The 23,698-nt window shown below is 41.8% G+C and overlaps 1 protein-coding gene across 2 annotated transcripts in view; it reads right to left on the bottom strand.

The window, feature by feature from the left end:
• LOC104333638 (L-threonine ammonia-lyase) overlaps positions 1 to 23,698 on the bottom strand; it is a 33,201-nt gene that overhangs the window by 4,038 nt on the left and 5,465 nt on the right. For both annotated transcript variants that reach the window (XM_075422959.1, XM_075422960.1), the window contains 9 exons: positions 20,916 to 21,258; positions 16,458 to 16,574; positions 15,317 to 15,558; positions 10,548 to 10,713; positions 9,995 to 10,091; positions 9,021 to 9,096; positions 8,309 to 8,434; positions 6,901 to 7,068; positions 6,532 to 6,589 (listed from right to left, as the gene is read on the bottom strand). In XM_075422959.1, coding sequence (XP_075279074.1) covers positions 6,532 to 6,589; positions 6,901 to 7,068; positions 8,309 to 8,434; positions 9,021 to 9,096; positions 9,995 to 10,091; positions 10,548 to 10,713; positions 15,317 to 15,558; positions 16,458 to 16,574; positions 20,916 to 21,258 — 1,393 coding nt within the window. The remainder of the gene's footprint in view (positions 1 to 6,531; positions 6,590 to 6,900; positions 7,069 to 8,308; positions 8,435 to 9,020; positions 9,097 to 9,994; positions 10,092 to 10,547; positions 10,714 to 15,316; positions 15,559 to 16,457; positions 16,575 to 20,915; positions 21,259 to 23,698) is intronic.

The raw sequence follows: 23,698 nt of genomic DNA, 5'->3' as shown, positions 1-23,698 counted from the left end.
TAGTGAGGAAAAGACCCAAGATGAGTCACAGTGCAACAACAGAGAGATGATTGTTACAGGCAGATCTACAAAGAGTAGAGGAAAAACTAGTCGTGGTAACCTTAAGGCAGACTACTGGCGATGGATGCCCTGCGTAATGTTCCCCTTGGAGCTGCACCCTTTACAGAAAGCAACAAGGCAAAAAATAAAATTATCTCTACTCAAATATGTTTATGAGGACATTTCTAAATAAGAACTTTGTGAAATCGTGTTTCTGGAAATAAGCTTAAAATAACAATAAACCTTTAGCATAACTCTTGAATGAGAATATAAAACACTAACTCCAGGCTATTCTAAACAGCCACAAGCTTACTTAATTCAAAAAGTGTCCATAGCTTCTTAAATATCTGTCATTAAATAAGCCACATTTCTGATCCATTTCTGTAATTCTTGGCCTCTTATCTGGAACAAAGGTCTGTACTTGTTTGGTTCTTCGGAGCACAAATTAGATGCTAACTTATTTCTCCTCTGAAAAAGTGGGATTTCGTCTCGAGAAGGACATTCAGAGAAGATAATAATGAGGGAAGAGGAAAGAAAACAAAGATGGGGAAAAATATCTAAAGGATATCTTGGCACCAAAGTACCAAATACCCATTATCCATTCCATGACTCATATAAAATCCCTAAAGCTTTGGAGTCATATCTGCAAGAGCGCATACTCATCTTTCACTGAGTCCGCAATTAAAAATAAGCAACCTTTTTCCCCCTTCCACAGCAATCACACCGGTTTTGTCCTGAGAGAAACTGAATGCTGCACTTGGAACCAGTCTGGATCTGCTGGGTTCAGCCTGAATGTTTGGCAGCAAGCAGTTGCTGTGCCCTGGGAGCAAGCATGGGAAAGCATTTTGATTCAGAGAGCTAACTATCCTCCTCTCTGGCCTTTGCTTTCTGCTAGTGACTGGAGCCAGGCAGACTTGGATAGACTGGAGCCAGAGAGCTTGTAAACAGCTTGGATAAGTACTGTCCTTTTGTTGTGTGCACGCACAGCATCCCGCACGTGATATGGCCATTAACATTCTGTAGTGTACTATAAAAGTAATAAGAGCAGCAGCAGCAATAATAACTCCATAAATTTACCTGATTTTTTACACTTGTCAAATAGAGGGAGAAAGAACATTTGCTCACAGTAGGAGTGAACAGAGAATCGCACTACATATGGCCTCAGTTTGCATCAGGGGAGGTTTAGATTGGATATTAAGAAAAATCTCTTTACTGAAAGAGTGGTCAGGCATTGGAACAGGCTGCCAGGGCAGTGGTGGGGTCACCATCCCTGGAGGAGTTCAAAAAAACATGTCGATACGGCACTTCAGGACATGGTTTAGCAGGCATGGTGGTGTTGGGTTGACGGCTGGACTCGATGATCTTAGAGGTCTTTTCCAACCTATGATTCTGTGATTTAGAGGAGCTACAGAACTAAACAGCAAGGAAGGCAAGAATTTGCTTTCTTGCTTAGACTAAGGCAATTTTCACTGCAGTTTTACCTTCACATAACTCCTCCCTCTTTCTTTGCTTCACCTGGGAAGTCTGATTTACATCAGTGTCCAACAGGGCAATGCTCCTGTTCCCGGGGAGGTACATGAGGATTATGTTTGTCTAGGATGACTAGTTACCTAGGTACTACTAGCTCCAGGAGGTTGCATACCTACCGATGAACTAAGAGTAAGTGCTCCAGATTGCTCTTATTTAAGAACAAATGACAAAACCTATTGCCTGATGCTTCTTGTACTCCAGACAAGATAACCCACGACAGCTAGAGAAAACTTTACTTTAAATTTGTTTCCAACCCAGAAGCCCTCAGTACTAGACATAGGCTTTGCGATCCAGCAGAGCTCTCATTGACTGCAGTAGACCTTTCTTTTCTGTGTACCAAAAAAACCCAACAGCAACAAAAAATGAATGCATTTTATGCATTTCTCTCCTGCATATTATATCCTCACTGGACTAAATAATAACAAATGTGAATAGCATTGCTCAAGCAAAAGATTTCAGTCTTTTGTGCCTTCCCAGGTTCCACGTAAAGACAGATCGTACCCAGCTAGCGCAATTCCTTATGTCCCTGACTCATCCATTGAACCTTTGTATCTCACTTCTTTGTGCCAGAAACCACATTCACCTTCTCCTTCTAAGCTGTTGGTCTTGGAGGTTTCACAAAACTTAATATTCATGATACACCGTGCTTAGCAACAGTATAGGTTTGTTTGCACAAAAATCACTGGAGTTAGAAATCAAAACTTTATTTATATATGCTGGTTTCAGTTCTATATATAAAGCAAGGCTTTTAATTTCTACTAAAAAAAAAATCAACAACTGGGCAATTTTCTGAATTATTCAGTAAACACCCAGTGTAGGTTACTGCACATTACAGATTATTTGGCAACAGCACTTTGGTTTATGGTTTGGGGATCAGCTGCCAGATAGTTCCCAGGGCTGGTTCAGTGCAAGGCTTGAGAAAGAGCACAACAGCTGGCACTTGCTTGTGGAGCCCTCAGCTTTCAGCATCCTCTTGTGTTCAGGTCACTGAGCACTAGCATGAACAAGTTACTGTCGCATTACCTAAGTGAGATAATAACCCAGCAGGTCTAATCCTGGCCTCCCCGGACTCAGGTTCTTATTTCTGCAACTGGGGCAGGCTACTCTGTACTGCATTAGTTTGCTGTGGAATGCCGTAAAACAAAATGACCGACTTCTTTTGGACAGCCTTGGAAGAAATGTATTGTCGACCTTCCCACTCCAAATATCTCTATTTGCAGATGGGGAACTGAAGCGTGGAAACAGTGCCATGCCCAGGTCTTGCAGGAAATGCTTTAGGAATTATAGCATCCTTCTCGTAGCTGGACAGCTGCGTGTTCCTCTACACACTCTTCACAGGACAATAATACGGAGTATGGAGGCAACTGGGGACTCTACTCCAAAATATTCTCCTCCAGCCTTTTACAAAATGCAGATTGGCCCAAAGGAATTTACTCAAATTGACCAGAGCAGACTAAAACAGTTTAACGAGCTCTGACCTGAGGTGAATCAACTGTATGGAAAAACCAGGTATTACCACACCAAGCAAGCCAGAAAACCCAGCACCGCTGGGACAACGTGTAACGTTGTCACAAATTAAAAGCAACATTGATTTATGAATTAGTATTTTGCTGCACAGTCAGAGGGAGAAGTAATGTGACGGATGTTCTTTTTGCAACTGATCTCTTCTGAGTTATTTAAAACCAGAGCAGAGTTAAGCTCCAGAGAAGTTTTTAGGGAACAGGCCAGACAACCCCATAACTTCAAACAGGACCGAGGTCAGAGGGAAAACTGCCACCGCAGCTGCTGCTTCTCTGCAAAGCTGCTGGAGCACCTCAAGACCTTGCAGGCCCTTGCTGCTCCGTTCCAGGACCCTCCTGTACCTGCCAGCCCGATTATGCTGCAGTTGCACCGATGAGGAAAAGACTTTTCTAGAAACTTGATGAGTTCAAAGATACCGTTTTTTCAGCTGAGTTGCCCGAGTCCAAATACAAGGCACCCATTAAGCAGCCAAGCTGCTGATCTACAGCAGAGCCTCGCATGGCTTTGTAGCAAAGATAGTTCTTACTTTATTAAGGCGCTTATTGATTTTGTTCATTGACTTCTCTCTGAGTCAATAATAATATGGAATTAAAGGGATTTAAACGGTTAAAAAGAGGTTTACAGATCAAAGCAATTTAAGCGATAAATTGTCCCACGTTGAATCTGAGGAATATTACTGACAAAAAATAGGAGAAGTTCACAGAAGCAAGTTGTAGCTTCCTCCCATGAACCGGGCAATCCTTCAGATCTCTATATCCAGCTAGCTGGTGATGATAAGTTCCTTAGCTTTGACCTTTAGTTCCATCTGGATATTCCTGGTCATCTAACCTGCTTCGATAGCTGTAAATGTGAAGCCTACCAGACTGGTTATTTGTGTGATTTGCTGAGAGTTATCTATTTCAATATTGGGACTTTGGAAACCATTTCCAAATTGCTCAGGTAAGAGTGAATTAGGGTGTAGTCCTCTGCAAGACAGAAATCCAGTATGAACCACAAAGAAAGAGAATCTAAACTGGAGGTATGAGCAGGCAGTATCAAAAAAAAGAAACTCCCATGTTGTTCCACAGAAAGTGACCAGCTGATTCCACAGCACGAGGCACTTCACTAAGAATCAGATGAATCTAATGTAGCCATAATACTTTTAGTTTGTTTATTTTTGTTAAAAAAATCTCATATTTTTGCCAGTAAAATGTTCCAAATGTTACTTTTCCAGAGGTGTAGTCTGAACGCACAGCTTCCTTTTAGGAAGTCCTTAACTTCTCCACCCAATCAGACTATCAGCAAGGACCTTTCCATGGGGCGTCCCAAGCATGGGCCAGAAGAATAAACACTAACCTAACCCAGCAAGGCATTTCACTAGAGGGGGAAAAAAATGTTCTATCTTCCTGATAATCACTGACAAGAAACTAAGTTTCTCTGCTTTGGAAACAAAGGGATAAATCTAAAATGGTGATTAAATACTGAGATGACAACCTTGGCAGGACTGATTTATTGTTTCAAAGAAGCCACTACCCTTACTGCTGTGTTCTGGCAAACACTTCATCTATATCCACAGTTGAAAGTAGGTATTAAAGTTAGTGTGGAGTGGTTAGAGCTGTAATGCCTTTCTTATTATTACCACCAGCTCAAGACATGATAATTTTGGTTCTTGATCCAGATTTAAGTGCATGCTTAATTTAATGTGCGATGATTTACACTGAAGAAAGTGATACAAAGTTCTTTGCAGGTCTCCTTTAGTAGCAAATGATTGAAATGCTTCGCTGACACAGGGCTTCACCCCTTACAAGCAACAAAGAAAAAGCAAAACCTCCACAAGTATTAGCTTTACTATGAAAATACGTACATTGTTCTAGATGTCGTTAGAGAGAATTCGTTTCAGTGCTTAAAGATAAATTCAGTATTCTACCCTTTTTGATTATATTCATTTTAGTTTTCAAAGAAAATCTTCGCAATTCACTAAGTGTCATCAGACAGAGCTCTCTCCAAAGTCACTGAGGTCTGTAAATCTGGATCACTGCATTGTACTTCACTTCTAATTATCCAATAGCCTCTCCCAGGCTGATTAAGAGCCATCATGCAAACCCAACATCCAATTAAATTATTCAGAGATGCAAGTTCCTCCCTTCAGCCCTCTTGTAGTACAACACTGTCAGATTATTGAAGTGGACAGTCAGTGAAAATACATCGTGTTTAAAGTGCAGACAACAGCACGTGACACTTCTTCACTGTATTGACTACAGGTTCTGCTATTTCCTCATTGGGATATGTTGCAAGAGCAAAGGCAAATTGTTCTAACATTCTCAACCAAAACTGAAGAGAGTGGATTTTGGTTAATTTACTTACCAGTATTAATAAAAATTACAAGGCTTACTTTATAAAAAATCACATTGAAAACTTCAGGAGAGTTACAGGGTTTCTTGAATCTAGCCTTCAGTAAAAAGGTTTTTCAGAGCAAAGCTGGTCACTGAATCAGAGGGATTTGTCTACCTCGTACAGCATTGTGTTATCTTCAAGTTACCCAAACCAGTAAGCTGACCTATCGTTGTGGCAAACCACAGAACAGTGTAGCTTTAGTCCTGGGCACTTGAGAAAATTGATAATATCACGTTCTGAAAGACTTTTGTGAACTTCATTTTAGTCCTTTGCTATAGTCATCTTCAATCTAACCTATTCTTTATACCCACAAGTGAAAATACTGAGCAGGTTTTTGCATCCAGGTGGGAAATTGGATTTAAATGCCAAGATGGAAGAACTGGCTTACTCAATAGAATTACTAAATTCCAGTCATGAACCTGTTCAGCAAAGATCTCTAATGTGACTTCCAGCTGTGATTTCACAACTCAGTCACGTTGGACTCGGACAGCAGGAGCGTGAATATCACTGGAGCCACACCTTTGCCAAACCAGTTGAAAGAAGAGATATGCCGGGAGACAAATGATCCTTTTCAGAGATTCCATTAACTGAGAACACCTCCTCAATGTTCCTGTATCAAATACTCAACAAAGGAATAATGATTTTTCTCTGTGCTCGTTGAGGAGAAGGTACAAAACTGAGGCCCTATAGTTAAAAGTGAGGATTCCCGTAAGTGTGTTCTCCACATTGCTGTAAGGCAAACTGATAATTACAGCCAGCCTACACAGCTGGCTCTTCAAGTTCTGGATGGATGCTGCAACTTGCTCAGCACCTCTGGCACGCCACCACGCACGCACATATGGAAGGTTTGCAATAGTAACGGCTGGAGTGTTTCACCCATGGTGTCGCAACAGCAGGTAAAACAGGTCCTGTATAATTTAAATTCCTGTTTGGTGGGGCTAGATGCTGTAGATCACAGTGCACACTCTACTGGGATTCTTCAACATGGTCATATAGAGACATAGGAAAACGGAATAAACTAGGGGATGTCAGTATTGCTAGAGAATCTGAAGCCGCATCTCATCTTACCTTGACAGTGAAGAGCTCAGATGTCACAAATGTGCGTTCTTGTTTGATATCCAAAACTCTAGATCAAATAAGGGATAAATTAGAGATCCCAACAATCCCTTGTCATTGTAAAACAGTTTCTGCAAGTATTTGGACAGTAGCTATCTTTGCTGCTTTCTGTGTTAGACACTTCTGTGCTGCAAAGGTGCTTTCACATTGGAACAAAGATGAAGGACATAAAAGGTTTTCCGAACAAAAACAAGAAAACCCTCTTTGATTAATTAGTTATTTACAGACTTGCCTTCAGAGAACATTTGGAAACATGTCCAGATCTTAAATGATCGTTGTGTTATTCTGTGTTTATACTTCCCTACTCTTAGCCTGATTTACCTTGCTTCTTCCCGAGCCAAAATCTCCAGTAGCTTTGAAATGTCTCCTGGGCAGTCGGAGAGCACAAGGGAAAATCTGCACACTCTGTTGTCAAGGGTCAGGGCACGAACTAGGCACTGTTGCAGCAAATGCAACTCCAGGTTTCCACTGCATATAACAACTGCCACTCTGAAAACAGAGAGAAAAATAGGATTTTTTGATTAGCACTTGTCTGTGCAAAGGAACCATACATCACAGACACTGTATTCACTATCAGCTTAAGATCTGCTAGGACCACCCTTCAATAAATGTGTATTACATATCAGAGGGGCTCCTGGCTCTCAGTATCAATTATGGGAACCCAGAAACTGGCTGCATTACTTGGTCTGAAACTTTGTTTTCATTTTGCATTTACTGGAGATTTCAGTCCTGTTAGAGATAATTAACTGGAGAAGTCCAGGTCTATTTCAAATTTTGAAAATGTGACATCATTTTTCCCTGGAAATTCTGAGTCTCAGCCTTTTAACACTTAGATAATATGTACATTTAAGGCTTTCTGTAACCACTAATTAAATCCATCTCAACCCTGCAAAATGAGTACCGACATGTTTGAAGAGCAAATGAAGAGCCACACGGCTAGTCCATGATAATCTGTCTCTGTAGAGTCAGCCGTGACCCCTTTAAACCCAAACACGTGCATTTTCCCTTTTATTTTAGCTGGACTGAGTTGCAGTTTGTTGCTACTCTGTGCGTACTCTGTCAGCCTTTTCTGAAGAACTGCCTCAGCGGTATTTTAGCGTACAACGTTGTGCATTGGAAATTTTATTTTGTCTTGAGTGCAGGTAGGTTTAAATACATTCTGGGCCATGTCCCGAGTGAAGGCTCAATCTGCTTAAGTACTGGGTACTCAAGCCCAGATGCAAGCAGGCTCTTACCCACACATTTAGTGCTAAGCACGAGGGTAATCCCGTTGACTGTCTGGGCAGGAATTCTCGGGGCTGGGAGGTAGGTGTCACTGGGTGACTGCAGAAGACAACCTAGCTCCCTGTATGACCACAGACAGGGCTGATTTCCACAAGTGGAAGGAGGGAAGGCACCAGGCTGACAAGAGCAGGATGCTCTCCTGGCAGATAGTCCCATGCCTCGCGGTGCTGTGTGTAACTGCCTTTCCCCCAGCTTTTTGAGAATACAGGGAAATTAGAAGATTTGTCTGGTTTCCAGGCTGATGTTTGTCTTGTTCAACATGGTCTTCTGAGCTGTGTATGGTCCCTTCACCCTGAAGTAGATGCCACAGATAAGCCCATTGCCAGTTTAGGGGCAGGAACTGCCTCATCACTCGTAACACAAGTACCTTGTCTCCGTTTCCTGGGACCAAGATTCTCAACCCCAGGCTTTTGTCACAGTTCTGTGTTTGTAATTGCTGCCATACCTTTTACCCTTCAACTCGGGCAGCTTCCCTGCAACCAGTGCCGCAAGGCCAATGGCCCCTTCTGCATCAACCGTGGCTCGCTCGTACTCTAGCAATCTCAGCATTGAAATGAGGACATCCTCCTCCCTGAAGGCAGAAGAGTTCTGTCAAAATGAAAGAGCTACTGAAAGCACAAGACAATATATTTCTCTACAAAGGGATTCCTTCTATCCTCCCGGGTACACAACACCCCAAGGTGGCAAGCTGTGCTGGTGGGGGTGAATGTGCATCTCAGTCTTGTTATTAACTGATAGACAGGATGGCATTTTTCGCTAGAACCATTGTGCTAGCAAAATCCCAGTGCTAAATATATTCTGCCAACTTGGGCTTTCAGTGAAGATTTAGATGAGTTTTGCCACAAGCTGCCTTCAAGTGTTGTAGAACACAACAAGGACAAGTTTTACACCCAGAGCATCACCAGGTACTAGCAGCAGGTGAAGGTTGGCCGAAGAGGTCAGATACGTGGGACTGGGTTCAACGCCTTCAGTGCCCCTCTTGGAAGGAAAGGCACCCCACCACCACCATGCTCTCACAGCGTATGCATGATGGCAGTTCCTGCTAACCTGCTCTCTGCTGCACATGAAGAACCACCCTGCCCTGGTGGTACAGCACATTTCTCATACACAGCAGCGCTCACCCAGTGTTATTCATTTCACTGGTTTTCTTCCCCTACCTCACGGCAACAACTTTATCCACAAGTTTCCCGGTCAGCTGCAAAGAATTGCTGCCAAAGCAAAGTCCGCTCACATCTGCAGATTACAAAAGACAAAAATATGAAGATGGCTGCCCTAGACAAGTTCAATGTTTCTTGGGGTCCTGACTGTTCTGTGCCCTTAATGAGTGCAGCACTGCCGTTACACGATCTTAAGCTGCTTGATTTTTCATGTGACAAAAGCACGTTTGGCAATGAAAGACCAAATCTCCCAGGAAGATTTTGCTGTTTTGGACCACTTTAAGAAAATTGTGATTCCTCACTGGCATGGTCACACAGCGAGAGCAACCCTGCAGCCCAGCGCTTCACCGTACAAGGAAGCCCAGAGAAGAGAAGAATCCAGCGTGGCACTGGGTTTGTTAGCTGCAGCAGGACAGTTAGCAAAGGAGAGCAGAGACAGGCAGAGCTTTCTGACAAGAAGATGTTTGCTTATAGAAGTCGCATTTAACCTAAAGCTTCCAGAGATTTGAACATCACATAAACAGGATATTATTGAATTGCTTAACCACTGAGGCTTTTTGAGAAAATGATATGGAAACAACTGTATCATTTATAAACGCTGTTGTCTGAAGAACAGTTTTGTGAGTAAATATTTAAGCACTGCATTTTCTGGCCTTTTCACAAATTAGTCTTTTATATGAGAGTTTTGCTATTGACTTCACTGGTTAAGATGCTGCTTGTAAGCACAATGGTCAGATAAATACTCTCATATTTCTAAGTATTCACCTGAAGTATTCAGCTGGAGATTCTATTGCACCCCAGTGTGGTGGGGGAGGAAATGTGGCAGAAGTTGCTCTTACAACGTGAATCAAATTCCCACTCTTTAGAGGTTTCATTTAAAGTATGTTTGAACTGAATTAATGAGAAAAGAATATCATTGGAGAAATCAATGAAAGCCTTTATTTTACCTCCAAAAGAATAACTCCTTTTCTTACCTCCGTAAAAGTGATGATTGCTGCAAGCCTGGTCTTCAATTGGGTGGCCAGCCTTTAAGGACTGTTGCAATACAGGGAAACTTTCAGATTCGACCCCCTGGGGAAGACAAGTGTTGTCACTTTTTTACTGATCCAGTTACAACAGAAGTTACCACCAAAGTAGACAAGAAAAAAGTTACACACAGTTTCCTCTTAGAATTAACAAATAATTTAAAGTTGCATAACAACTGTACTATTGCTAAATTTACCCAGTGGCTTATTTAGGGCCAAACTTTTCCAGTAAGAAATTATTTCAAAACACAGAGCTGTATTCCATTTGCTTGAGAAGAGTCTTCCCACATTTTTTTCTTCAATCCAGGCAAGCAGCCAAGGGACAGGAGGCTTCCTGGGCTCTCAGTAGCTCTTCTCCTTGGTAAAGCCCAGGGGCGCAGACGGTCCCGGTCCCCAGCATAGGCAGCCTCTGCCAGTGTATCATGAGATAGCAGTGCCTTTTGAAAACATCTGCGGTGAAAGCCATCAAGACGCAACACTTTACATGCGAAAGGAGACTTACAATGATGGAAATATGTGGGTTGAGGTGTTTGAGTGCAGCAGCAGACCCAGCCATCAAGCCACAGTGGCCTCCCGCAGGGAAAATCACCGCGTCCAACTTGGGTACCTGCTCGTGGACCTCCAGCCCCACGGTCCCCAGACCCGACAGGTAGGCAGCACTGTCCTCCCTGCAGGGATGAAGGGCACAGCTCAGCAGCGATCACCTCGCAGGTGTCCACGCCATGACAGTTCAACCTACTGCTTTGAAGACATCGTTCAGCGGAAAAAGATACACGCGAGAGTAAATTGCCAGCACGAGGGCAGAAGGCCATACAACAGGACACTGCCATCAGACAGACCACCGTGTGCTGTGTAAAGCGTGACGTTGCCTACTGGGAGAAAACTTGTGCTGTTGACAATCCCCCCAAATAGCCTTCAGGGCGAAGAGCACGTATATCTGTCATTACCAGTACCAGGTGTTTACAGAGCAGGTAAGGCAGAAGTCATTTTCCCATTTCCATCACTAACTTATGCTTCATAAATTTTAAACGTGGCAGTCGAAACTAAAAGCAAAGTCTCAGGAGATCTCCTTCTCTGAATTTATAAGTCGAATTTAGCATTTGTGATAAATTGGAATTTTCATGGAATTTAAGCACTGCGTTCAACCTCGAGAATACCAAACAGATTGCTACAGTTAAGTCTTTCCACAATCCAGGGCCAATATCTGATACCTTCACATTACTCTGGAAGACTCTGGAAGGATAAGAGAAGCATTTCAGTGTGCCAAAACACTCACTGGTAAAGCATTTTCAGGCAAAGGTAATTTAATGAGCAGAATAGGGACAAATAGACTCAAAAGATTGAAGAAAAGTCCACTGTATAGTCACACAATTGACTTGGATCTATTTCTAAAAGCTGCTCTGCTTTTTATTTAAAAGTTAGCAATGATATAAAAGTAGAATGATACAGGAACAAAAAAAGATAAGATCTCTGTATGCCTGTGTGTTCTGCTTTTTCTGGCAAATGGAGAGGCAAACAGAATTACAGATCCAGTGACTTCATTTACTTAACCCAGGACGTTTGGGTACTGGAAGCTACGCTTTTGTTACTGTTGGACATGCACAGAGAGGCTCAGCACAGGAGCATGGAATGCCTAGAAGGTGGAGACCAAGGCCGGCTTAAGAAGTTGCCTCACATATATAGCAAAACACAGCAAATTCCTCAGGGAGAGAGTCTATATAACTACACAAGAAACTATGGCATGAATGAACTTCCACTCCTGTGGCACAGCTAAAGGCGAAGGCAAGAAATCATCGTGGAATGGGTAACTGAACCCTTGGATTTATTGTCTTTATCAAGATACTTGAAGGAGCTCTCTCCTCCTTCTCATCCGTGATAAAATATGTCACTGGTCCAATGAACAATACTTCCGGACCCTTATTCGCAAATAAGATTCAGAACTGAGTTTGTGGAGTTACCCTTGCCATGGTTACACAGAAAAACACGGGGACCTGCAGAAGAAACGAGGGCCTGGGATATTCAATTGGCAAGTAAAACTTCTCTAACAACTGAAAATTTTGCCCGACAGAGACTGCTCTGGACATGGAGATTTATTAGCAGTTTGAATGAATGTTTCAGATAATCACATTTTCCTTGCTAACATCAGTTAAAACACCAGTTCACTTGTCAGCCTTTAGCTTTTTATTATAAAATGGGTTATTTTATTTGCACTGTGACTGATTACCTTTGCTTTGTGAAAGCAAACATATCTCAGTATCACAAGCCTTTGAAGGAAAATCAAGGAAAAGGTCAGATAAAACTAAAGACTGTGGATTTACACAAGCATTTATGAGTCAGAGCTAGAAATCAGGCCATTTGCCTTTCTGAAATGTGCAATACATCAGCAATCAAATATGGGCTGTCGGGCCTCAGTTTCCCAATAAAACCTTGATGTGGCAGCTAGAAGACTCTGCTCCCCCGCTCTCCAAATAAAGGGCTTGAAAGCTATCGGCTGTGCTTAGTAGAGTAACAGCCCAACCAGATTGCAAACTAATGAGGATCGAGTCTGAGCAGCATTTGGATGTGGAGCTACACAAGAAAAAAATGGAATCTCAGGGAAGCAAGATGTGTAATTCAATCTGTAGCACTCTTACCTCGCTGATTCACAAATCAATCTTTCTTGCATCATCCCAGAGGTACTGTGTTACTTACTGGCAATATTCACTTTGCATTTGTAATGAGGTCCTGAATATCTACAGTTATTAAAGATCCCACATTACCTAGGGAGCAATTAGGTAGGTTTAACGATCAAATTCCAACTTGAAAAATCACATTTCCTTCCTGGGATTTCACAGGAGGTTGTGGTTGGGTAAAAAGATTCCTTCCTCTAATTAAAGAACTCTTGCATGACCATTTGTAAGTATGTAAGTAAGTATACGTATACTTACAAATATCTGAAGGGTGGGTGTCAGTAGGATGGGGCCAAGCTCTTTTCAGTAGTGCCCAGCAACAGGACAAGGGTCAATGGGTACAAACTGAAGCAGAGGAAGTTCCAGCTGAACATGAGGAAGAACTTCTTCCTTCTGAGGGTGACGGAGCCCTGGAACAGGCTGCCCAGGGAGGTTGTGGAGTCTCCTTCTCTGGAGATATTCAAGACCTGCCTGGACAAGGTCCTGTGCAGCCTGCTGTGGGTGACCCTGCTTCGGCAGGGGGGTTGGACTAGATGACCCACAGAGGTCCCTTCCAACCCCTACCATTCTGTGATTCTGTGATCATTTGCATAACACAGTATTTTAATTGCACTCAGGAAATGGGAAGAACCCACACTGACACATCCAACGGCAGGACATCACCCGTGCAGGTAAAACCAAAGACAGTCACCTAATGTCTGCTTCAGGAAGGAAAGAATGAATTGTTGGTTAAGGACATCCAGAGACCAAATTGCTAGGGATTTTGTGCAAGCTGGAATTAAATCAAAATAAAATGACATTCCAGAAGTTCCATTCTAAAGCTCAGGAGATGAGCTGATGTTTTACAGACAGCTTGGGCAACTTGCGATGAAAGTGTGTCAGACACACATTGAAGATGACTGGCTATCCATACATGCGTACATCCCTCTGGGAAAGCTCTCCCAGTCTGCACCTAACAAAATACGCTTCAGGCACCCTATTATAAAAAGGCTCACAATCATAGTGTGTGTGAGGGGGGTGTTCTCTTTTTTTTTCCTCCAAAGTGTGAAAAATTGCATCTGTGAGGTTAATTAAACATAGAAACAGACTGAATAACTCTGTTTCTTGTAACCTGAAATACCTGTTTCTTGTAACCTGAAATAAATCCAAATTCTTTGATATTATTAATGGCAATGTGTACATTCAGAGTTTCTCAATGCTAGATGCTGAAGTCCTTCAAGTCCGTTGTCCCTGGAGCTTATCTACATTACATAAGATAAATAACTATTTGAGAAGGAGGAGAGGATTAAACATGAAATTCCAATACAATAATTTAGTTCTTATGTGCAAACATGATAGCTGATGCAAGTCAGCTGGGAGTTAACACATCAGTTGAAAAGTGTCTGACAGAAATTTGGAAATCATGAAGTTATGGAAAGCTGTGGTTTTCAAAGTCAGCCTAAATGGGTTTAAAATTCCGTGGGATTCAGTGCACCTCATTTCCTTGGGTTTCTTTGAAAGTCTTGGTCTGGGACAAAGGACAAGGCATACCAACCAGCCCTGTGGGTCACTTGCTGTCGGCAGAGCTAACAGCGCAGTTGAAAAGTACAATTTTTAATACTGCCTTCCGAATAAACCAACTGGGAAAGAAGTGAGGACTTTCTCCATTCTGCTCATTCTGGGATCCACTTTCCAAACAACATTACTGATTATTACTGTGTTGAATGCCGTGGTGCCTAGGAGCCGAAGGGGAATGGGCACTCACTGCAGTAGGTGCTGTACAACCACCAAGTGGCGGATAAAGCCTGCACAGAGGCAGTGATGGGGAGTGAGAATAACATTCCAGCTCAGTGCATCAGAGGGACCACCAGCTACCTCATGCTAATGATTCACGCCTATGCGCTTTTGGAAATCTTACTTGAAAAAAGGTAAGGGAAAAAAAAAACACCCAAAAGGAAAGGGAAAGGCTAAAGAGACTGCAGAGAGAAAAGGAAAAAAAAAAAGGGAAATGGATCAGTTTGAAATATTTTTGCCTGTCTTATCTTATTCTAATCATTTTTTTATTAGATCCGGCTTGTTCAATGACCTCAAATAGTTCAAACAAATTTACACTCACCCTTAGCTACTTTAAAGATATGTGTGAAGTAGCCTCTTCATCACCTTTTTTCAAGTCAGAATCACAGTTTCGTCACTCACACCAGAAAGGCAAAAATTTTACAGCATTAACCTTCTCTTGCCCTGTCCTATGCCACTGAACCTTTTGCATTAAAGGTTAGATTTTACCCATTTTACTCCAAACAGAGAGACCAAAAATGAATGCTAGCCTTGATGCTTTCTGGCTGGCTTCATCAAGAGTTAGCATACATCCATTATCACACTAGCCCGTATAATTCTGAACCAGCAACTTTGCCTAATTTGTAGGAAGAGTGTTTCATTTTGGTTTCCATTCCCAACTGTTATAGAAAGATTCATGAATTGTACCTGGAAATCAGTAACTGTCCATACACCAGCTAGTGGGAACATTTGGATGACCTGCGATCAAATTTTAATGAAACTAATTGTTTTCACAGAGCTGCGCAAGTATCTAATCTAAGCTTTCTAATCAGCCTGACTTTCCACTTACTCTTCGAGGTAGAGGTAACCATTCTCCTGCGCCAGCCTTCTTGCGTGCGTCTGGGAATCCTTAGCCGTAGTGCCATAGGATATGACCATGGCACCATACTCACGGCACATTTTCACTCTGCCCGGAGATGTGCTGGTTGACATGATGACAAACACTGGAACGCGGAGCTCTGAGGCATGGTAAGCAACAGCCATGGAAAAGTTACTGTCCGAAGCCACGATCACCCCCTTTCTTTGCTGATCCTGAAAAACAGGTTTGCTTATTGCACATAATATAGTGTCACAAAGTTGTCCCATGTGAACCTGGATCATTCTAATGATCTGACTTCCTCGTTTTCCTCTACTAGAAGATCACATTATGATATTACAATACAGTATGTGCATGTCTGGCGTGATCTCAGGAGTTACACACAGATCTGAGACATCACAAGACCTGTTCCTGCACTCCTCCAGGTTCCATTCTTGTTCCATTGGAATTAGCTGCAAAACACCAGCTGATCCCAGAAGAGTCGATATCTGGCCCCTCAAAGCCAGTATCTGGCCCCTCTTCCCTACCTGTGTGAAATTATCTCATTTCAGGTTTCCCTTTAATAGAAGGATTTATTCATATTACTACAAAAGTGCAGGAGTAATCACTGTTTCTGGGCTGCTGTATCATGCCAATTATAATTATTATTGCTGCAGAGACTCAAAAACCTCCTATGGCAATTTATAAACAAGCTTTTCATGTCTTGATACTGAAGTTCATTACAAAATCAACCAGTGATCTAGATCCTTCTCATCACCCATTGAAACTCAATTTCATCATCACTTCAAGTTTGGTGGTTTCAACATGTCAGAACCATAATACGCATACAAACACTTTCATCCAAATGCCACAGAAAACACTGATGCTTACATTTGACAGCCTTTTGTTTCAAATAGTTTTAAGCATTTCACCAGCAGATCTGCCAAGCGCAAATAAAGAAGTATTTTACATTCAGATACTAGCAGACCTATCTACGTTGTTCAGCACAATGGTTCAAAAGGCAAGAAACACTCCTATTCCATGGATGTTACAAGTAAAATTATCTTTAATTCTACTTCATTTTTGTGAAGCAGAACTAATCTCTTTCTTTTTGAAAGTTAACATTTTGTTATACCTGAGGCAATGATGTCAGAAGGTAAAGTACACCTCGTTCCTTCACAGATCCCGTGTACTGGAGGAACTCTTTCTTTAGGTAGATGTCCATTCCATATTGTTTGGATAGCCTAGAATACTGGAGTATAGAAATAGTATTATAGGGATGTTTCTAAAATTAAGACAAACCTTCCACACCCCATCAGCTCCCTGGCAAGGCATGCATTCATCTACATATGAGCTCTAAAAAGTAGATTTCATCATCTGTTTCTTCAGAAATACATGACAGTGTGTTGTTACCTACCAGCTTCTTCTGGTTTATGGAAGGCATTTTTAAATTCAAAGCAGTGAAATATGTACCCCATGACATTATGAATTCTGAAAATAGCACTTGTTTTGGTCTTACTGTTCAAATACAGATATTAAAATAAGTATTTTCAATTATTTCAAAAATTACCCTATGGTCTGATATTCTAGCACTTGTGAGAACTGAATACCTAAAAAATAAAGTCATCTACTAATAGATGCAAAAGCAGTCAAAAAATTCCTCTTTGAGTCTCATTATGACTCTGTTATGGTTTCTGTCACTGATTCACTACTGAATATTGTTCATTTTGCATCCTAAGACCAGTACAACGTTAGTAATGATATTTTTATCTGAAGAATGATGGAAATAATAAAAAATATTTCCAAGGATTGCAAGCGTAAGCAGCAGCTGTTTGAAAACGCTCGGTGTTTGGAACAGAAAGGATGCCTGAACTGAGAGGAACTAGCAAGCTGGGACACATGATGCAGTGTCCAAGTGCATGATTTTGTTGTTTGGTTTTCTTAATGGCAAACCTTTATAAATTTCTATAGTAAGACACTCACAGGACACATCACCATATTAATTTCCTGTTACTATATTATCTAAAACAAGAGTTTTAAACAAGATAACTTATGAAATAGAGTTGCAGTAAGCCTGTGGGTTCCAGTTCCCTAGCTTACTATGTCACTATTCTGTAATTGGCTCCATTTCTTCCACTGGCTGCCAAGGCAAACAAGGACCTGGGGATTTAGGGGATCAAACCCTCATTTATGATAAGCCACAAAGAGAGAGAGATTAAAAAACAGCATAAAAATATAGTTGAAATATTTACCTCAAAAAGTGTCTGTCTCATGTATATGGCATATAGTGTATATAGTAATGCGTACCAATATATTTTTCAGACTGTGGGACTTTCAAAGCAAATTTATATAAACTAAATATATTCAAAACAGATACTTTCAGGTATACAACCGAACTAAATGTTTCAGATGAATGTTTCCAGGCTTTTTAGTGGATTTACAAGCGTATGTTAAGTTCCTCACCCACAGGTGGGGCCAGATTCTCTATTTTGCTTCTGAAAACCCTGCAATAGGAGCTACCACTTGTTGCTCCTCTGAAAATCGGGCTGCAGAACTGAAAGAATGGAAAGTGCTTAGTACACTAATAGGATAATAGTTTCTATCCTAAACAGCCCAATTTATGGAGAATGCCTGTGCAAAACAGAACAAGAACCATAGAGAAGAAACACTACTTCACTGATTCTTCACATACCATACCAGTTTTGTAATTTTTGCGTTTGTAGAGAATCTTGGATTCTAGCATGGACAATGAGAAAAAGGATTTAAGGAGATGAATCCTGTGACTTTATAAAGTCGCGAAGTCCCGTACATTCAAGAATATTTGTCATTAGGTCACTTGTTATTACAGAGGTGGTGTACTTTAGATTATTATTATTTTTCTGTAATTTAGATGCTCAATATTTTAACTCTTTAGGTCATCCTTTTCTGCTTCCTTTAACTAAGGCTTTTTTTCATGGAGCCTAAATATAGCAATTACTTCTAACAAAGGAGGTGTTTGTGCTATTTGCAGCTATACTGACCTGATGTGTGACCTTGTAAGACTCATTGAACTAGCCTGTAACTTCTCCCTTTTGTCACCGTGATCTTATCTAAGGACTACAGATATTGTGTCTAATGCACATCACACAGCACACCCTCCATTTGTCATCCAAAAAGCTAACACAAAGCAACCCTTAAAGTTCCTACATCAGGAACAAAACCAAGTGCCCAATTTCGCAGAATGGTTTGGGTTGAAAGGGTCTTCCATTCAATGAACTGCATGGATATGGTCATGCTCACTTTTTTAATCCAAACAAACGTCCCTGAAAGGGGCTCTTGTCTCCCAGCGATAAGTTAAAATAAAGGTTATCTGTGCTTTTCTTGACACCACTCTGTGCTTTCAATACTTTCCTTTTGAATCGGTGCATGAAACATATACTAATGACTTCTGCGGGAACATTACTTTGAGTAGCAAAAGTCATGGGCTATTTTTACACTGAAGCAAGTGGGGATATAGGCTTCCCACTATTCTGATCATTCCTAAAGGATAGTTCACAAAAAGAGATTAAAGAAAGTTAGCCTGTTTAACTTGGCACAGTAAATGCAGAAAGGTGATAAAACCATGTTGCATAAATCTTCCAGGAACACCCAAGAGAAAAGAACTATTTAAGCTGAGGGACAAAGCTGCCTGAGAACAAATGGTGTGAACTGGCTAAAGAGAGCTCAACTACTCGTGAGAAGGAGCACGATCAGTTTAGCAAAATCTTCGCATCTTGAGTCTCACAGATGCAAAAGGAGCAGAAGATGGACTCAGTAGTGCAGTCTTGCCTTTTCCTGCATTAGGATGAGTTGGGAGCAAGGACATGGCTTGGGGGATGGGGCTGAGAGAGGTTTTACTAGCTCGGCAGAAGTGCATGATGCCATGAGCTGCAGGGAAGGAAGGATCCAGGCTATCAAAGGGTATGGAGCTAGTTAGTTCTGCTTTCCAAATGAAGCCCTGACTCACTCCTTCTCCCTGCCCATAGACCTGCCTTTGCACAGCAAGTTTAAACCCGACTCACTCCTTCTCCCTGCCCATAGACCTGCCTTTGCACAGCAAGTTTCAACCCATCTAACAAATATGACCAGAGCTGTCAACTACAGAGGACCGTAGTGCTCACTGCCTGCAACATAAATGCAAACCTTCTCTTCCTGGGACAGTCTCTCCACAAAAGCAGAAAATTGACACTCCCATCTAGAGCACTGTCTGTGCTCTCAAGCCTGACAGCCTTGGTGACAAACGATGCAACATGCAGGGTTTGGTAGGCTCCCTCTCTTTGCCCTGCCCCCCTCGACCACCCATGCTGCACATGTGTCTGCTCACTCCCCCCGCTGCCTTCCCGAGCAAGCCAACTTTTCCTCTGGGAAAGGAAATCCAGGTACAGCTGGCAGTATGGTTTACTCCCGAGTCACTCTGAACAGGCAGTATATGCGCGGAAAAGGCATCCAGTTTGACTCCCTGCACTCCAGCCAACACTACCCTGCAAGTTTTTCGTGCCACCTTACAGCTGTAAAAGGTCTTGTGTCATGCCCTTTGTCACGAGACACACTTCTTCTGTAGTATGCTGCAAAAAAACACAGCTATCCTTAATTTGGGAACTCTAAGCTAGAAAAACCCACTGAAAGTAATTGTGATGTCTCTGGCACCATCTGGGAACCAGCACAAGTGCTGTGCCTTGCAGACCCAGCCGCTTTGCTCCTGGGACTGTTAACCCCAAGCAGTGGCTCAGACACTGAGGTCCTCTCCCTGTGCAGACCAAAAAAACAATCCATGGCCGGTGAGGCTGGCGAGGTGCCCCAGGTCAGCAACAGGGAGGGCTTCATCAAGACAGCAATTTGGGGCTGCTGCTATGAATTGCCATTTGGCAAAGATGCTCTTCTCACCCACCGCAGGGAGAAGAGGAGGTTCACCACAGAGTGCCTACAGTAGCCTTCGTGAAGAGCTCCAAACAGTAGAAATACTACTAATTAAACATCTTGCCACTGTACCTCTCTCACGCTTTAGCAAATGCTTGTACATTTATATGAGTGTCTCGGTCATTTTCATACCTTGACTGGTCCATAGGTGCGTATGTTTGTGTGTGTATCTTCATGTCCTCGTTTTGTTGAAGACACACATGGCAGAACCACCTGGTTACAGAACATATCCAGCCTTGCCAGGTTGGCTAAGCTGGGAAAGAAAGTCTGTGCCTCCAGACTCCCCAAATATGAGGGCTGGTTCCACACTGGGCCCTTCCACATGACTGCTTACCTAAACACTGACATTCCGCCGTCTCCAGCTCAGGTTCCTTGTAGCAAGAGCTTTTCACTGGGAGCATAATACCACAGTGCATTAGCTCTATGCTTAATGTGGTTTATCCTTTATTTACAGGTCATCGCAATCTTTGAGGATTTAGGTTAAACAGGTAAGAAGAAAATTATTATTGACCGTTTACAACAACTCATATGAACATCAGTCATCTTACACAGATCCACCTCCTGCAACCCACACATACTCTTCATTCATTTCTGATCAACTTTTACAAAGAAAATAAAAGGAATACTGAAAGAATGCAAAGCCATATAAACTCCGTACCATGCAGGGGGTTTTCTGAACACCGCACTGGATTTTAAAAGCTGCTGCACTAATATCTTCAAACCGAATCAGCTTGTTGCAGCTTGACAGGCTGGTCCTACTGCTTGACTGAGGGATGCGGGAAAGGGCATCCCTAAGTAACTCCTCATTACGGCTCACTATCTTCATTTCCCAGGTCTTCACATCCCCGTTCAGGTAATCCTCCTCACCAAAATCTTTCAGTCTCTCAGGGTTGATAGAAGGTGGCTTCTGCCCAATAGGGCCATTTCTTATTGGCCCTTCCTTACAACAGTGAAGATCACAAAGTGCTGGGTCATCTTGTTTGTTTATTTTGTTTTCATCCCTAAAAAAAAAATAAAAGAAACTTGTTAGGATAATTAAAGGCTTGATATTTAGCATTTAAGAAGGATGCACATCTCGGTTTCTCTTTGCAAGCCTCGAATAGGCAGACTGAATTAGTAGTGTCATATTACCTTATCTTGTAGGTGGATTGAAAGCTAGTGTAACCAACCAGCTTTCAGAAAAGCCACAGATAACCTGGTGTGTAGTCAGTCTCAATCAGCAATGACCCCTGTTCAGTGCTTCCAGAAATTTTGGAATAACTGGAATTGTATTTGCTGTATGCAACTCCATGTTTTTCAAAAAAAGGCAAAGAGCTGCTGCAGAGCATTCCCCAGCTCTATTAATAGCAGTAACAAATGCCATTACGTTGTACACAGGATGTCCACTTCTCTGCTCTTGCATACTTGCAGAGCATACTCTTGACAGTTGTCAAGTGACTCATGATGGGAAGGAAATTTCTTCAATAAAGGATAGCAGTTAGAGCCTCCTACAGAGCTAAAGAACTACATCTCCAGATCTGCAAGTTTACACCTCATAGATAAAAACACCTGTAGGTAAGATGACACCGTCATGCCACGCAAAACTCCTTCCCCATGAGACTTTGGACAGACAACACTGCCACAAAAATTTGCCAGTTTTCCTACCTTCAGTGGCCTTAGTCTACGATCCACAGTGTTCAGGAGTTAACAACGGATAATGTACTGTAGCGTAGGATGTTGCAGCCCTACTAACAAATGAATGCAAAATTTCTAGGTGTTCATGGAATTCAGAGAGTAACGTGGGGAAAAAGGAGCAATAAGCGGAAGGCCAGTGATTTGGAAAGGAGCTGATACCACCCCTTGTCTGTAGTTACGCTTACACAGATGGTATAAGTCCCTCTACACAAAGCACTCAATATTAATCTATTTGGATGAAAAGGTTTTCTAAAAAATATATGTGTTCAATTATGTCAGAGATTTCAGCATCATCTCCAACAAAAAATATTTACCTTTTTCATCAAATAATTTGTATTTAAGTTATGCAGTTATTCATCAGCATGGCTGGCTAAAACAAACATTGGCCTAGCTTTACAGCAGCAATCAGCACTGTAATATGCATTGCAATCATTCCCAAAAAGAATTTTAAAATATTTAGAAACAGCTGCCGTTTGAGCAGTTGCCCCACTTTTTTCAGTGTCATCTGTTTTGTTTGGAAAACCTTTCAATTCTTTCAGTAATCTCTGCCAGTAGCTCTGCTTCCCATTACACTTCCAATTGTTCCACTGAGGACTTGACATAGCAATCCGGGCAACACAAAAAGTTTTGTTATCTGAATCACGTAATATACCGGTGGCATCAATTGTTTGGTATATCCTCCCAGGAGACAAAAAAGGACAATTTTTGTAGCAAGGTTTTCTCTCTCCAAAATGAACAAGATCAACACTAATTTTCTAAGATAAATCAGTAAAGTATACACACATTTATCACTGGTTTATGTTGATGTACGTGATTTAAAATATTTTCCCAATACCACGTCTTAAAGCTGATACACCCCAACAGCAGGCATTCCGCCTTCAAGTTGGATGACTTAGCAAGTAGCTCCATTCCATGCTTTTCTGCATTTCTGCTCCTTTGGGGTTAGAGGGTTGGAACACTACACGAGGATGTTAAGCTTCCAGTGCTAGTTCTCATGCACATTAGCTAGCTTAACGCAAAGATGAGAATCAGATCAGCATGTCCCCCCCGTGAACTTGTTACAGCACAGCCCTTGGCATAAACAGCAGCTATCACCATCTAAGAGGCCACATCAATGTTAAGAGTTCACTCCCTACCTCCTCCCCAAAAAACCCACTTTCCATATCACAGTAGCCCATAACCACTCCAAAAAAAAAAAAAGAAGAACATATACACCTTATCTCTAAACATATTACCCAAAATGCTTAGCAAGCATTAGCAATGAATGATCTTTCTTACACTGGCAATGGGTTAAAAGGTATATGTAGGGTAAAATATACAGGTAGATCAAAAATTTGTGATTTAAGTAAATTTTTTTTACTGACTGGCATTTGAGATAGGAGATAAATTCACACTTTTTCCTTCCATCTGTTGCAAACAACTACAAAAAGTCCATAAAAAACCCAGCCAAAGATGACCACAAAAAGTCCATTGATGAACCAGGATTCCGCTAGGAAGTACAAACAGCAGGCTAATGCCTAACCACACTAGTGCCATCAAATATTTTTATCTGCAAACAGAAAGACCAAGATGGGATACTGATTTTTGGCCCTGCTCTTGGATTCCCTTTTTTTTTGGCAGAACAAAGGAGGGAAGTAAATCACATGCTCAGTCCTTGATCTGCAGCACTGCTTTCATGAACAGTAAATATCTGCTCACGACCCTGACGGAGACAACACCTGATGACTATCGGAAAAAAAGAACAAATGTCAAACAGCTGTAAAATAT

This window comes from Opisthocomus hoazin, chromosome 6, assembly GCF_030867145.1.
Source record: "Opisthocomus hoazin isolate bOpiHoa1 chromosome 6, bOpiHoa1.hap1, whole genome shotgun sequence".
In the NCBI taxonomy this organism is placed as follows: domain Eukaryota; kingdom Metazoa; phylum Chordata; class Aves; order Opisthocomiformes; family Opisthocomidae; genus Opisthocomus; species Opisthocomus hoazin.
Note: the sequence above shows the minus strand (reverse complement) of the source record. Positions and strands in the feature narration are given on the sequence as shown.